General features: G+C 47.2%; 1 protein-coding gene across 1 annotated transcript in view; it reads right to left on the reverse strand.

Annotated features, from left to right (window-relative positions):
- Nucleotides 1–12,458, reverse strand: part of Trappc10 (trafficking protein particle complex 10) — a 57,216-nt gene that overhangs the window by 17,407 nt on the left and 27,351 nt on the right. Inside the window, exons 7-14 of the mRNA XM_021205022.2 lie at nucleotides 10,673–10,920; nucleotides 7,619–7,765; nucleotides 6,897–7,011; nucleotides 6,527–6,603; nucleotides 5,558–5,649; nucleotides 4,080–4,220; nucleotides 3,619–3,731; nucleotides 137–651 (exon numbers count right to left, since the gene is read on the reverse strand). Of these exons, the coding sequence (XP_021060681.1) occupies nucleotides 137–651; nucleotides 3,619–3,731; nucleotides 4,080–4,220; nucleotides 5,558–5,649; nucleotides 6,527–6,603; nucleotides 6,897–7,011; nucleotides 7,619–7,765; nucleotides 10,673–10,920 (1,448 nt within the window). The remainder of the gene's footprint in view (nucleotides 1–136; nucleotides 652–3,618; nucleotides 3,732–4,079; nucleotides 4,221–5,557; nucleotides 5,650–6,526; nucleotides 6,604–6,896; nucleotides 7,012–7,618; nucleotides 7,766–10,672; nucleotides 10,921–12,458) is intronic.

Below are 12,458 nucleotides of genomic sequence, written 5' to 3' on the forward strand. Positions count from 1 at the left end.
CAGCACTTGCAGGCTCCCTCCCCATCGCCCTCACAGCACTTGCAGGCTCCCTCCCCATCGCCCTCACAGCACTTGCAGGCTCCCTCCCCATCGCCACCCACTGAGGGCCTTGCCCCGAGCCCAGCCCAGTCCATACCTGGGTCTTGAAGGCTATCTTGTTGGCACCTGGCTGCAGGGTCACACTGTTGCACCTCAGCACGTGGGCCCCATCCTCCAGGGCCAACCCTGAGGGCGGCTCTAGAGAAGAGCCACTCTCCTGCCTCCTTAGGAGCAAGTGGACATTCCTACAGATAATGCCTGTGGTGTTCAACGAGTTATCAGAGGGGCTTCTCTCCAACATCTCCGACAACTCCAAGGCGGGCAGGCTGTTCTGAGATGCAGGGAACAGTGAGGGCTCAGCTGGGAAGGTGATGATTCCATTGGAAGTCTTGTGCTTGGTCAGCCACTCGGCTGTCTTCCGGTAGTTGTTTTTTTCGATGCTGAAGTGGACGTTGACAGCAATCTGGTCCACATGGACAGGGATGGGCATTTGGCTGCATACCGTTATCTCCACAGTCAGGACACCACCCGCATGTACCACAGCATTGGGAGGGTCAAAATGGAGATCCTTCAGCCTTGCAAACGAGTGCATGGGCAGTACCACCTTGTGACCTGCAAACATACACCATGTCCCACACTTGAACCACATCTCCTGCTGGCACTGGGAGGCAGTGTACTGTCAGCTCAGGTACACTTAGGACAGAGTGCAAACCCCCCAACCTCCCACACTCCTTCCATCATAACAGCAGACTAAACAAAGGTTTCTACAACTCTAGGAATGAGCAAATTAACAGCAGTGAAGATTTCCACAGCTGCTCTGGCAACTTTAGGAGGAATTGCTCCCTCAATTTCAAAATAAGACTGGTCAGCAGTCCGATTCCTAGGTTCCTCCACAAGGGACCCAAGTAGCCTCCCAAGCAACTTTTAGAAACTTTCCAGTAAAGAAGCCAAGTGCTCCACTGTGCCCCTGAAAGTTAGTCCTGGCATTTGCCAGTCTATGGAGAAAGTAGAAAGACAGATGCCCACAGCGGGCACTCTACAGACACGGAGATGGGTGAGAACCCAGTGTTCTCTACACCGTCCTGTGTCTTCCTTTCTAGGAATGGTACAGTGCTGCGGAACCACTGAATAGTCCTGATGACCTAAAGGGTGGCTGGGGGGTGGGCTCAGAGGAAATGTGCTTAGCAGGGAAGCTGAGGCTATCACTATGGCTGTGGCTGAGTTGAGCCCATTCAAAGACCAACCAACTAACTGACCAACCGACCGACCGAAGTCTGCCCATAAATTAAAGCAGACTTGCCACAACTGACCTAAGGAATGGACAAATGCTTTCAGAACTCCTACTCACACAGAGGGGCCAAGGAGCAGGAGGGAATATCCTCACTCCCATCATGGCCATCTCAGCAACATGCAGAGATGTCTGTAAAGCAAACCATACGATGCTGCTGAGAACATCGTTGGATGGCTCTATGGATGGATGGGCAATCCACTTCTGTAGCCTGTGATCACACCCAGGAGCCAGAACCTTGTAGAGAAGTTGCTACAGACTGATGGACATATATAACCCGCTGCATGCATATCTGTGGCATTTGGACATGGGTCTTTAGGAGGTTAATCAGACAAAAAGATGTCAAGTGGCACTTACGAGAAGACATCCTGAGTGCTTGCTGTCTTCTGCACTGTATGTAAGGATACAGCAAAGAAGAAACCCTCACCAGAACATGAACCTACTGTACCTGCCTATTAAGGTTTGTATATGCTTGGCTCAGGGAGTGGCACTATTAGAAGGTGTAGCCCTGTTGGAGAAGGTGTGTCACTGTGGGTGTAGGCTTTAAGACCCATATCCTAGCTGCCTGGAAGTATTCTGCCAGCAACCTTCAGATGAATATGTAGAACTCTCAGCTCCCCCTGCACCATGCCTGCCTGGATGCTACAATGTTCCCACCTTGATGATAATGGACTGAACCTCAGAACCTGTAAGCCAGCCCCAATTAAATGTTGTCCTTATGAGAGTTGCCTTGGTCATAGTGTCTGTTCACAGCAGTAAGACCCTAACTAAGACACTGCCCCTGCACTTCTAGCCTCTACAGCTCAGAACAAACACCTCCTGTTAAGGCTCTTGCCACAGTGTTTTATAATGGCAACCTGAAGGGAGAGTAACAGTGTTTCTCTTAAAAGGGCTCTTAGTCAACTAAATACAAGGAGCAAAACTTTTTACGTTTCATCTGGCCACACAAAATCATCAAGTGTCTTCCTCTAAGCACTTACCCCGAATCTAACCTTCCAGTCTGTAACTTGGAGGCTCCCTGATGGAGACCCAGGAACAGATTCCAGAAGATGAATTGGTCTAAATGACAGCTGGCTCAATGTCTTAGAAATAAAGAAGTGGTGTAGCACCTCATGCCACACACCATGAGCCTTGAAAACACTAGTCAAAGGAGCCAGTTACAAGAGACTTCCTGTAATAAGAGTCTACAGAAAGGAGGTGGCTGCGGGGACTGGAAAGGCAAGTATACGGTTTCGTTCTAGGTAACAGGTGGACTGTACCAGGGGATACACACATCTGTGCATACGCTAAAAGCCACTGAATTGTATGCTTCAAATAGGAAGTCATGAAATATAAATTATATCTCAGCAAAGCTGTTATAGTTAAAAGAAAGTGCTAGTGTCTTAAAAAAAATGAGAGTAAATGTTCTAAATCAAAAAAGAACTGAGACACATAACCAAACTTAATATATGTGCCAAGAATTAAGTGATATGTGGCTCTTCATTGAACTCCATTAAAATACTGTATGTGGGTCTGGAGAGATGGCTTCATGGGTTAAGTGCTTGGCATGCATTCATGTATAGCTCAGTGTGGAACTGCAGCATCCACATAAAAGCCACTGCAGCACCGGGGAGCAGAGACAGGGAAAGTGCAGCAGCTCTCTGGCCAGTCAGTTTAGAAACAACAAGTTCTAGGTTCGGTGGGAGACCTTGCCTCCAAAAATAAGTGAAGTGATTAAGAAAGATATCCTGACTTCAACATTGGCCTACACACATATACAGAGACACATACAGAGAGAGGGAGACACACACACAGAGACATCACACACACAGACATACAGACCACCCCCCCCACACACACAGGTATGATATCGCATGCTTAGTACTTGAGAGGCAGATGCAACAGGACTATTTCAAGTATAAGACCAGGTGGGTCTACACAGCTAATTTCACACTAGCCAGGACCACACAGTGAGAACAAGTCTTAAAAAAATAAAACAAAAATTACAGCAATTTGTGGAAATACTCAGATATAATCAGAGAGACCTGAGCCTGGGACTTCAGGCAAGAATCAGAGCCCTGCAGGTCCCTGTGAATGCCTCTCGTGTGAGAAACTGCACTCTTCTCCGTCACAGAAGCATGCTGACCTGTTTGGGTGAAGTCCGGAGCTTCACTTAGGTTCAGCAAAGAAAAAGCTCTGGAGAGACAAAGACCCTCAGCTATGTCTCACAGGCAGGCAGCCTGGCCTCACCCCTCTCCTCCTTTCACACTATACTGAAAATCCTGTCACACAGGATTGGCTACCAGTCTCACCTGGGTTGTCCTCTTGCTGGCTGGCAAAGCTAAGGATCTCCTGGCAGAAGTACTTCCGCTCCTCCTCCGTCAGGTGATGATCACTGGCCAGAAGACTGCTGGTCTGCAAGTAGCTGAAGTGGTGAGTTAAGGGCCAGGATGGAGGACTAGGAAGGAGGACTAAGAGGGAGGATCTCCTGAGGAGGATGCTGGGGCAAAGGAGCTTCAGATGTCCTTGCCTACCTTCAAAGCATGGCCCAAAGAACAGCTGTCTTTGTTTTTTAAACACTATTAGAAACTCAAAGTTAGATTTAAAAAAAGAGTAGACACTTGATCTATGCTCTACAGGTACACCTGACTCCCACCCTCACCCCACCCCCGTGAGGTACACTATGAGCTGCCAGCATACTCAGTTGTGGGCAATACTACCATATGGTCACAGTTGCTTCCTGTTTTATGGCAACACTGGTCTCAAAGGATACTTTTCCATTTGCCCAAGGTGTTTTTGGCACTCAGCTAGCTGCTTCCTTGTGTGTGTGACAGGCAGGGCCCAGCCCTCAGCCAGGTAATTTTTCAAAGCTCCCTGAAGATACATTTCTGCCTTCTGTGGCGACCGTTTCCTCCTTGCAAAGTTAGCAAATAGAAGCTTGTTGGGCTTCACAAGGGCCAGCACTGAAGATGTCCATATGACACTAGCATGGTTTTACAATCCACCCACAGGCCTTCCCACCCCTTCTAGGAGGAAGCCATAGAGACAGCCTGGGCAGCATCTGGGCAGTGGACTATAGTGGCACCATGCTACTGTCCTGGCATCTGACGCATCACTCACCTTTCCTAGCTACACTTCAGGTCAGTGGATAAGAGTATTTTCTTACTGATAGGTGGGACAGCCTGGCCTGGGAGAAGGGAAGGGCTTGTCCAAAGCCCTGGTAACTAGCTGAGACATGCCATACTGACCCATGCCAACAGTCTTTATAGTCCAGCCACAGAGTGAGGTCAGCTATGACTGGGCAGATACAAGCTACCTTTAGGCTTAGGAAGCACTCTAAGTATTCAGTGATCCTATACAATCTGGAGAACCTTAAGAAGAGGAAGGCCAACTGTCATTTAGCTAGTATGTGGTAAAGGTGAATTGAGTCTCTGGGTCTTAGCCAGCAGGCCAGTGCCTGACACTGGGAATCTGTGCCTCCGGATTCTGTAGTGGCCAAGTGCATTAAACTCACAGCACCGGAAGACTGCAGGAGTGGAGCATGACCCCTTGAACTTGCTCACAGTTCCAGCACCACCCCCCGCCACACACCATAAGCTAGGTGAGGGATGGTTGCTCCAGAAAACCTGGGGTCAAGTAGGCATCTAAAAACCCCTAACCAGCAGCAATCCACACCAGTTTTTTTTTGTCTCATCTACTAAGATTTCCCTTAAGTACATATTTCAGTACACAAGCTCCCCTCCCCTTTATAAATGATAACTCTTTGCAGAGCTCTGAAGCTGAACCCCACTGAGCCAGGCCACGCTTGCTTTTCTTCAGCAGATCAGTTTTGCCACATTCAATCTCTAATGCTAGAGCAGGTTTCTGTGCTCTCTCCCAGCTCGTCCCACCCACTTGCTTCCAGTGGGTCTGTGACGCACTCTAGAGAAAGCTACATGACCGCATGCAGCTTACCTACCCTGGAGGCAGGCTCTGAGATACTTTTTCATTGTTCATTAAATTAGAATGTTTTATGCATGCATAACTGGATATGTATCACTAAAGATAATTAAATACAGCAGGTCAAAGATCAGTAACAACCATTAAACCAAAAACCAAATAAGCCAAAACCCCCACATGGCTCTGAAAGAAACTCAAAGATGACTGGCTAGTGGATTCTACCTGTTTCCATCTACCAAGTTATATAAACTTTACATTAACTCTCTATATAAATGTGTGAAATGCTTAAAATCAGAGTTCACCATCAATTACATGTAAAATTCTGCCAGATCTTTTCCAACAAGCTTGGCAGATCGAATCCGCCCGATACTTGTATACATCTCAATGGTGGCATGAGACAAGTCCTGTGAAAAGGTAAAAGAGCACAATTACGTACTTGAATTTATTTTTAAGATGTGTTTTATTTTTAATTTTATGTATGTGGAGCTGAAGGTGTGTGCACTTGGATGCCCTGGAGCTAGAGTTCAGGCCTCTTATGTGGGTCCTGGGAAAGGAACCCAGGTCTTCTGCACACGCTGCACATGCCCATACGCACTGAGACCTCCCTCTAACCCTGTACTTGAACTCTTAGGGCACGCTTTATATTTACTGTACCCAAAGTTGCAGGGAGACTCTGTGAGTAACAGTTCTCACTTCAGATCGACTTTCAAATTGTCTCATGACATACCATAATGTCCATTCAAAGTGCATACCTTGCACCTGTGTTATGAAGCACACGAGCTCACACAGCACAGCCTGCATAGGTCCCTCACTGTTTCTGTTTGAGGACACCCTTCCTAGCATGCGTCCTTCCAGCTCATGAAATGGGACACACACCACAACAGACTTGCACATGCACCCCAGCTCACAGTCTGGGGCCTGAGCTGGCACCTTCCTTGCATTGCTCTCTGGGACCAAGCACGACGGCTCTCCTCGAGCACAAATGTGCACTTTGACAACAGAAAGTACTCATGATCTACTCTTGCAGTTTCTATTTGCTAAAGGGGAAAATGCATATTGAACAAAATTTTAAGTATTTCCATGCTGTATTTGCCTAATTATGATCTCAGGGGCACTAAGGAACATGTGAACAATTCCCCAGTCTTTATACACAAATAAACTATACCAAATAAACTCCTCAAGCTAACAATAAGGCTCTAAAGTACCAGTTCATCCCATTCAAAAGGCCATGAGGGAGAACCAAGTCAGCCAGGGGAACGGCTCTGTAGTCGCCATACTTACCAAGTAGTGCTTTTCAAAGGCCTCTACTGAGGACAGTGCTTCCTGGAGCTTCTTATAAGGACTCTGAGCTGTGTTGGCTGAAAGACAGTACAAGTGAGCATCCTTACTCAGCAGCATGAATGGTCGGTCGTACGAGTTACCCTCACTTTCAGACCTCAGAGTGATGACTTCAGCAGACTCTTATGGGACTTTTATGCCTTGGCAGTGTGATACAAACTGTTCTCTGAGATTATATTTCTTAGAAGCATCCTTTACAAAACCCTCAAATGGGGAGATGACTTTTGAATGGGGCACATACAGATCCACACACTTGCCCTGAGCTCCACCTGACAGTGGGGCATTCTCTACTGTGTTTCAGCACCAACCATACCTGTTTCAGGTCTCTCAGTTCCTAGTCCCGCCAAAAGATCAACCGTTCTGTTGAGATCTTCTGAGTTGGGCCCTTTTTCTGATACAAGTCCACATAGGTACCCTAAGGACTTTAGCTGTTGAAGGAAACACATCATTTTAATCCATTTGCTGTAAGTCAACAGGCAACCCACAAATGTAGTAAATATATAATCCTGATGCCTGCTCATTGTGGATGAATTTAGCTTTATCTCAATGATTCCTGTCTGAATTTTACACTGCATTACATGGACTGCTGTGAGCTCACACCTTTTCTGGTTCATTCTGGGACAGAGCTGGCATCAGGAATCCTCTCCCTGCCATGCAGCTAATGTGCCCCACTCTTGACTACTGCTCTGTGTGCAGCCACTCCCCAACGCACCCTGTCCCTGCAGCTCACCCACAACACACACTGGCTCACCCGCATCTCCACACACTGCACCTTCTTCCCTGACCCCTGCATCTCCACACACTGCTGCCCACCACGCCTTCTTCCCTGCCCAATCCCGGCCCTGACACTGAAGGGCCATCTGTTTGCCATCTGCTGAAGAAGTGGCAAGAACCTAAAAGCTCTGACCCCGTGGCTGTGTCCAGACTCACTGTGAAGACATTGAGACTACCCACGATAGTCTAAATAAACTGCCCGTGCTTTGTGACACACAGGTACCCTTAGACAATGCAGACCCTTCATCCAGTGGCAGGTACCTTTTCCATGGCATAGCTCCACAGCCCCACCATGTGGGCAATGTTGGAGTCTATCTGGGCCCGGTCACAGCAACCTTCTATCCTTTGTAACACTTCCAGACAGCTCAGAAAGACCCAGCAATCCAGAGCACCGGGAGGGACAGAGACCTATGAGGGTGCAAGCATAGGCACATGAGGATGCTGTAAGCACAAACCCATAGCTTTCAGCTCTCAGACAGTGTAACGTGGCCATAACCCACAACCAGACAGAATGGTAACCTATCACAAGCCACAGACAGGAGGGATCTGTGTACAAATGTATCTTTGAGTCACGTGTTCGGTGATTATAAAGGACTTAGCTAGTATACAATTTTCAGTTACCTAATTTTAATATCTTATTAGGAAAAACCTATGGGAACTTGAGAGTTGGCTCTGAGGTTAAAGCACTTGCTACTCATCCAAAGAATCTAGGTTCAACTCCCAGAACTCATACAGTGTCTCGTGACCAACTATAACCCAGCCCCAGGTATTTAATGTTCTTTTCTGGCCTCCAAGGACACCAAGCATACATGTGGTGCACAGACATATATGCAGGCAAATATTCATATAACACACACACACACACATACACACACACACACGCCTATGAAAAGCTATCACCTGGCTTGGCATGAGGCCTAGCTATATTTATCTAAAGGGGAGTACCAAGACCTCAGGTGACTATATGGTCACACTAGGAATAGACTATTCAAAAAGGACATCAATGACATTCAACAATGACAGCTGACTGCTTTACAACAGATCGAGTGGTACCAGAATTAAAGAATTCCTGTAGCTTAGGCAGATGCACACGAGAGCATGCACAATAGACTCCTTACAACATCTGAGATGCTTGGAACATCATCCAGAAAAGTAAGCAGGGAAAAGCAGTTAGCTAGTGACAGCGGGAAGAAAGCACATACCCATTACAAACAACTTAAAGCACCTTGCCCCAATCTGTAAAACAGAATATGTCCAGCATTAATGACTGACATGGGTTATCCTGCAGCTGATATCTTAGTTTTGGTCAGACTTGGCTACTTGGCTCTACTTAAAGTGAAACAGAAGTGAATTCTGCACTGTGTGTAGGCCACATTGTCCTTATGAGACAGACTCCTGACAGCTTTCCTTCAGATACCCTGAGCCCAGACAATGAAGAATCTGCAAGAGGCTGGAAGAACCAGAAGTGTCCACGGGATTGCTTTGGATGAGAGCATGGCCAGTCTCTCAAGGGTCAGATCACTCACTTGCATCAAGCACAGAACAAGTTCCCTCAGAGTCTCACGGCTTTCATCAGAGCAGACCACACCAAGGGGGCAGCACTAAGACCCCAAAAGAGCATGCCCTCTGGGGATGGTAGCACCCTCAGCTAACCAGGAGGCTCCTTACTCCAGGCTGCGAGTCTATGAGCCTAGGCTAACGTGCCATCTCCCCTGGTACACACTGGGGAAACAAGAGATTCATCTGGAACAGGACAGTACAGAGCTACTAAAGCAGTTTCCCTGCCAGTGTCACCAGAGGTGTCCAGAAGAATCATGTTTCATTGTTGAAGATTATTTCTCCTACTTACTTGGTAACATATTTAAGGTAAGAAAAATAATTTGGTAAAAATAATTAGGTAAAAAAAAAAAAAAAAAAAGAAGGAACCATGGAGATGGCTCAATGGCAAGAGTGCTTCCAATGCAGGTGCGAGGACCTGAGTTCAAAGCCCAGGACCCACAGACATAGCCAGGCATACCTTCACACGATGTCACCTCAGCAACAGGAGGGAGTGGGATGGAGACATGTAGATCCTACAAGCTCACTAATCAGTCACCCTAGCCAAAATGGTAAGTTTCTAGTTCAGTGAGAGACCATGTCTTTTTGTTTGTTTTTTAAACATTCTTTTAACCACAGTACATGAATGAGTGTTTTGCTTTGTCTGTAGGTATGTCTATAAACTCCATGTGTGTGCCTGGTGCTCAATGAGAGCAGAAGAGGTCATTGGCTCTCTTGAGACTAGAGTCATAGATGGTTAAGAGCTACTACATGGGTGCTGAGAATCAAACTTCCAGAAGAGCAGCCAGTGTTTTTAACTGCTGAGCCATTGTCTCTCCAGCCCCAGGAGAGTGTGGTAAAGGAGTACGGTGGGAAGCAATAGGTCCACAACCTCATGCACGCACTCTCTTCATACAAGTTGCATAAATCTTTTAAGATTATTTGAAAAACATGTTGGGCCTGTCATTTAATATTATGGGTATACAAAAATGTTACTGTATTATGAAATAGCGACAAACCAACGTCTTAGCTAATGGAGCAAATTACCCCTGTGTTTGAAGCTGAGCTGGTACCCACAATCTCACGTTCTAAGCTTTCCTCCAGGGGCAGCACTATGTGGGAGACTGTTCCCTTTAGGAGGTGGGGTCTTGCTGCTGGAGTAGGTCACTGGGGACAGTCTTGAAGGCTACAGACTGGTCTCAGTGCTAGCTTGTTCTCTGCTTCCTGACTCTCTGAGATGTGAGGAGCCTCCACCATTGTCATTGTCAGGACAGACTGATAATCTCTAAAGCTGTAAGCCAAGAGTGTTTCCTCTAAGCTGCTTCAGTCAGCTGTGGCCACAGCAAGGGTACTATGACTTCTATGACTCTCCACATGTTTATCAGGGCCTCATAACAACCATTCCTTGGGAAGTCTGGAGCAGGGCATGGGATGCCCCTGGGTGTAGATGATGAAGGTTATATAACAATACCTATAGCTCTGGGTCAAACACCTTGGAAGTCTCCACTGAGAAATGGTGCTGTGGATCTAATGTTCTATGTATGCATATGTGAACTTCCTAGGTGAATAGGTCACTGGATTACCATGTGACTCCAGTGGGCATGACTCCAGGCAGTGAAGAGATCAGCATCCCCTAAGGGAATTACTCTCTACAGGGTTAAGAGTTTTCTTTCACTACAGATTACAATTCAACCCACCACTCACTGGCTTCCTCACACATCCATAAGGTCCCACACTTCCCAGAAGGAGGTGAGTGGGAGGAGAAGCCAACCAACTCACTTCTAAGAGCTTCAGCTCCTGCACACAGCTATGCAGCAGCTCCAGGGCGCGCTGAGCCACCTCCCAGGGCCGCTGTAGGAAGAGGAGCAAGGTGCACTGGCGGGAGAACAGGTAGCTTCGCAGGTCCAGCAGAGTGGCTTCTTGCTTCTGTATCAACTCACGCTTCTCCATGTCTATAGGCTTGCGGAGCACCAGGCCGTTCCAGCTCTTCACCGGCTGGCAGAAAAAAGTCAGCCAGTTGGCACCATCTAAACAAACACACATCATGAAAGATGCTGACTGCAGGCACCTCACCTAACTAAAGCTCCTGCCCAGGACTTCAAGGTCTCGTGCAGGAGCAAGCAGCTTCCCAACCAGCTACCACAGGCCACCGCCCCACCAGTCAGCTAGTGCTTTGAGATGGGGCGGCTCCCACAAACACACTCATGTAGATCATGATATCAGTGGCTGTACACAGCATCATACCATGCCCAGGAGGTCCTGTGCAGGTGGACAATGAGTAAGGCAGCCACCTTGATGCTTGCAGGCTGCAGAACGGTGGGCACCTTAGCTCCATGTCAGTGGGCACAGTGGCTTCCTGACCATCCTGGTACTGCCTCTATTTACTCAGAGCTTCTCCTACCAGCCCTGAGTGGAGGAACCAGAGGACAGGATGAAGGAACAGGGAAGAGGTTGAGCGACTCTAACTGTATCCAGAGCCCTGCCTGGCATCCCCCCAGAAGTCCACACTGAAGTAATCCTTTCATTCAACTACAAAACTTGGCCTGGGCTTAGTTTTAGATTTTAAATTGACCCATATTTATTTTTAAACCAAGAGAAAAAAAAAAAGAAATTGCATGAAATTTAAGATTTTTATATTCAAGAAAAAGATATGTCTACTATATGGATTATATGGATATGTAGCATAAAAATAAATGTGAGAGGGGCTGGGAAGATAGCTCAGCAGTTAAAAGCACAGGCTGTTCTTCCAATTTAGCCCAGGCTCAATTCCTAGCACCCACATGGCAGCTCACCCCTGTCTGTAACTCTAGTTCCTGGGGATCTGACACCCCCCACAGAATTCCATGAAAGCAGAACACCATAAAGCAAACAGAGGTTTAAAAGGAAAGAATGTGAGAAACAGTAGGCCTTTCTAATTCCAATAGTTTAGCTAGCAAATGTTTTACTCTGGCTATAGATTGGTATCTGGTTATTGGAAGAGTTAGACATCCAAACTATTACCTAAGGATTGCCCTGGAGTACAGGCCAGTGAGTAAGACCCATCTCAGAACTAGGGCAGGCCCAGGAATGCCAACTGTCCTAGTAATTCATTGTTCTCCAGGTCCTCAGCGATGCTACATACAGTTGAATGGACATGGCTGCTTCCTTCAGACATAGTGACAGGCTCTTAAAAACACGTGGGGTGGGAAAAGAGGAAACAGCCCACAGTCCAGCACCAGGGACATCTGCAAGGATCTCCAGAGGCAGCCCAGAGAGGATCCATGACAGTGCCAGCAAGAAAGGAAGAGAAACGTGTCTCAGTCGGGGCTGGAGAGGTGGCTCAGCAGGTAAGAGCTCTTGCTGCTTTGCAGAAGACCTGAGTTCAGTTCCCAGCACCCACATCAGGTTAGCTCACAACTGCCTATAATTCCAGCTCCAGGGACTCTAAAGCCTTCCTTCTGCTTTTCCTAGATATGTGTGTGTGTACACATATTCATACATATAACCTAAATTTTTTTCTAAGAATCTCAACAATATGACAGTGTTTCTAAAAACAGGATGACTGGGCTGGTGAGATGGCTCAGTG

Source organism: Mus pahari, chromosome 9 (genome assembly GCF_900095145.1).
Source record: "Mus pahari chromosome 9, PAHARI_EIJ_v1.1, whole genome shotgun sequence".
NCBI lineage: Eukaryota > Metazoa > Chordata > Mammalia > Rodentia > Muridae > Mus > Mus pahari.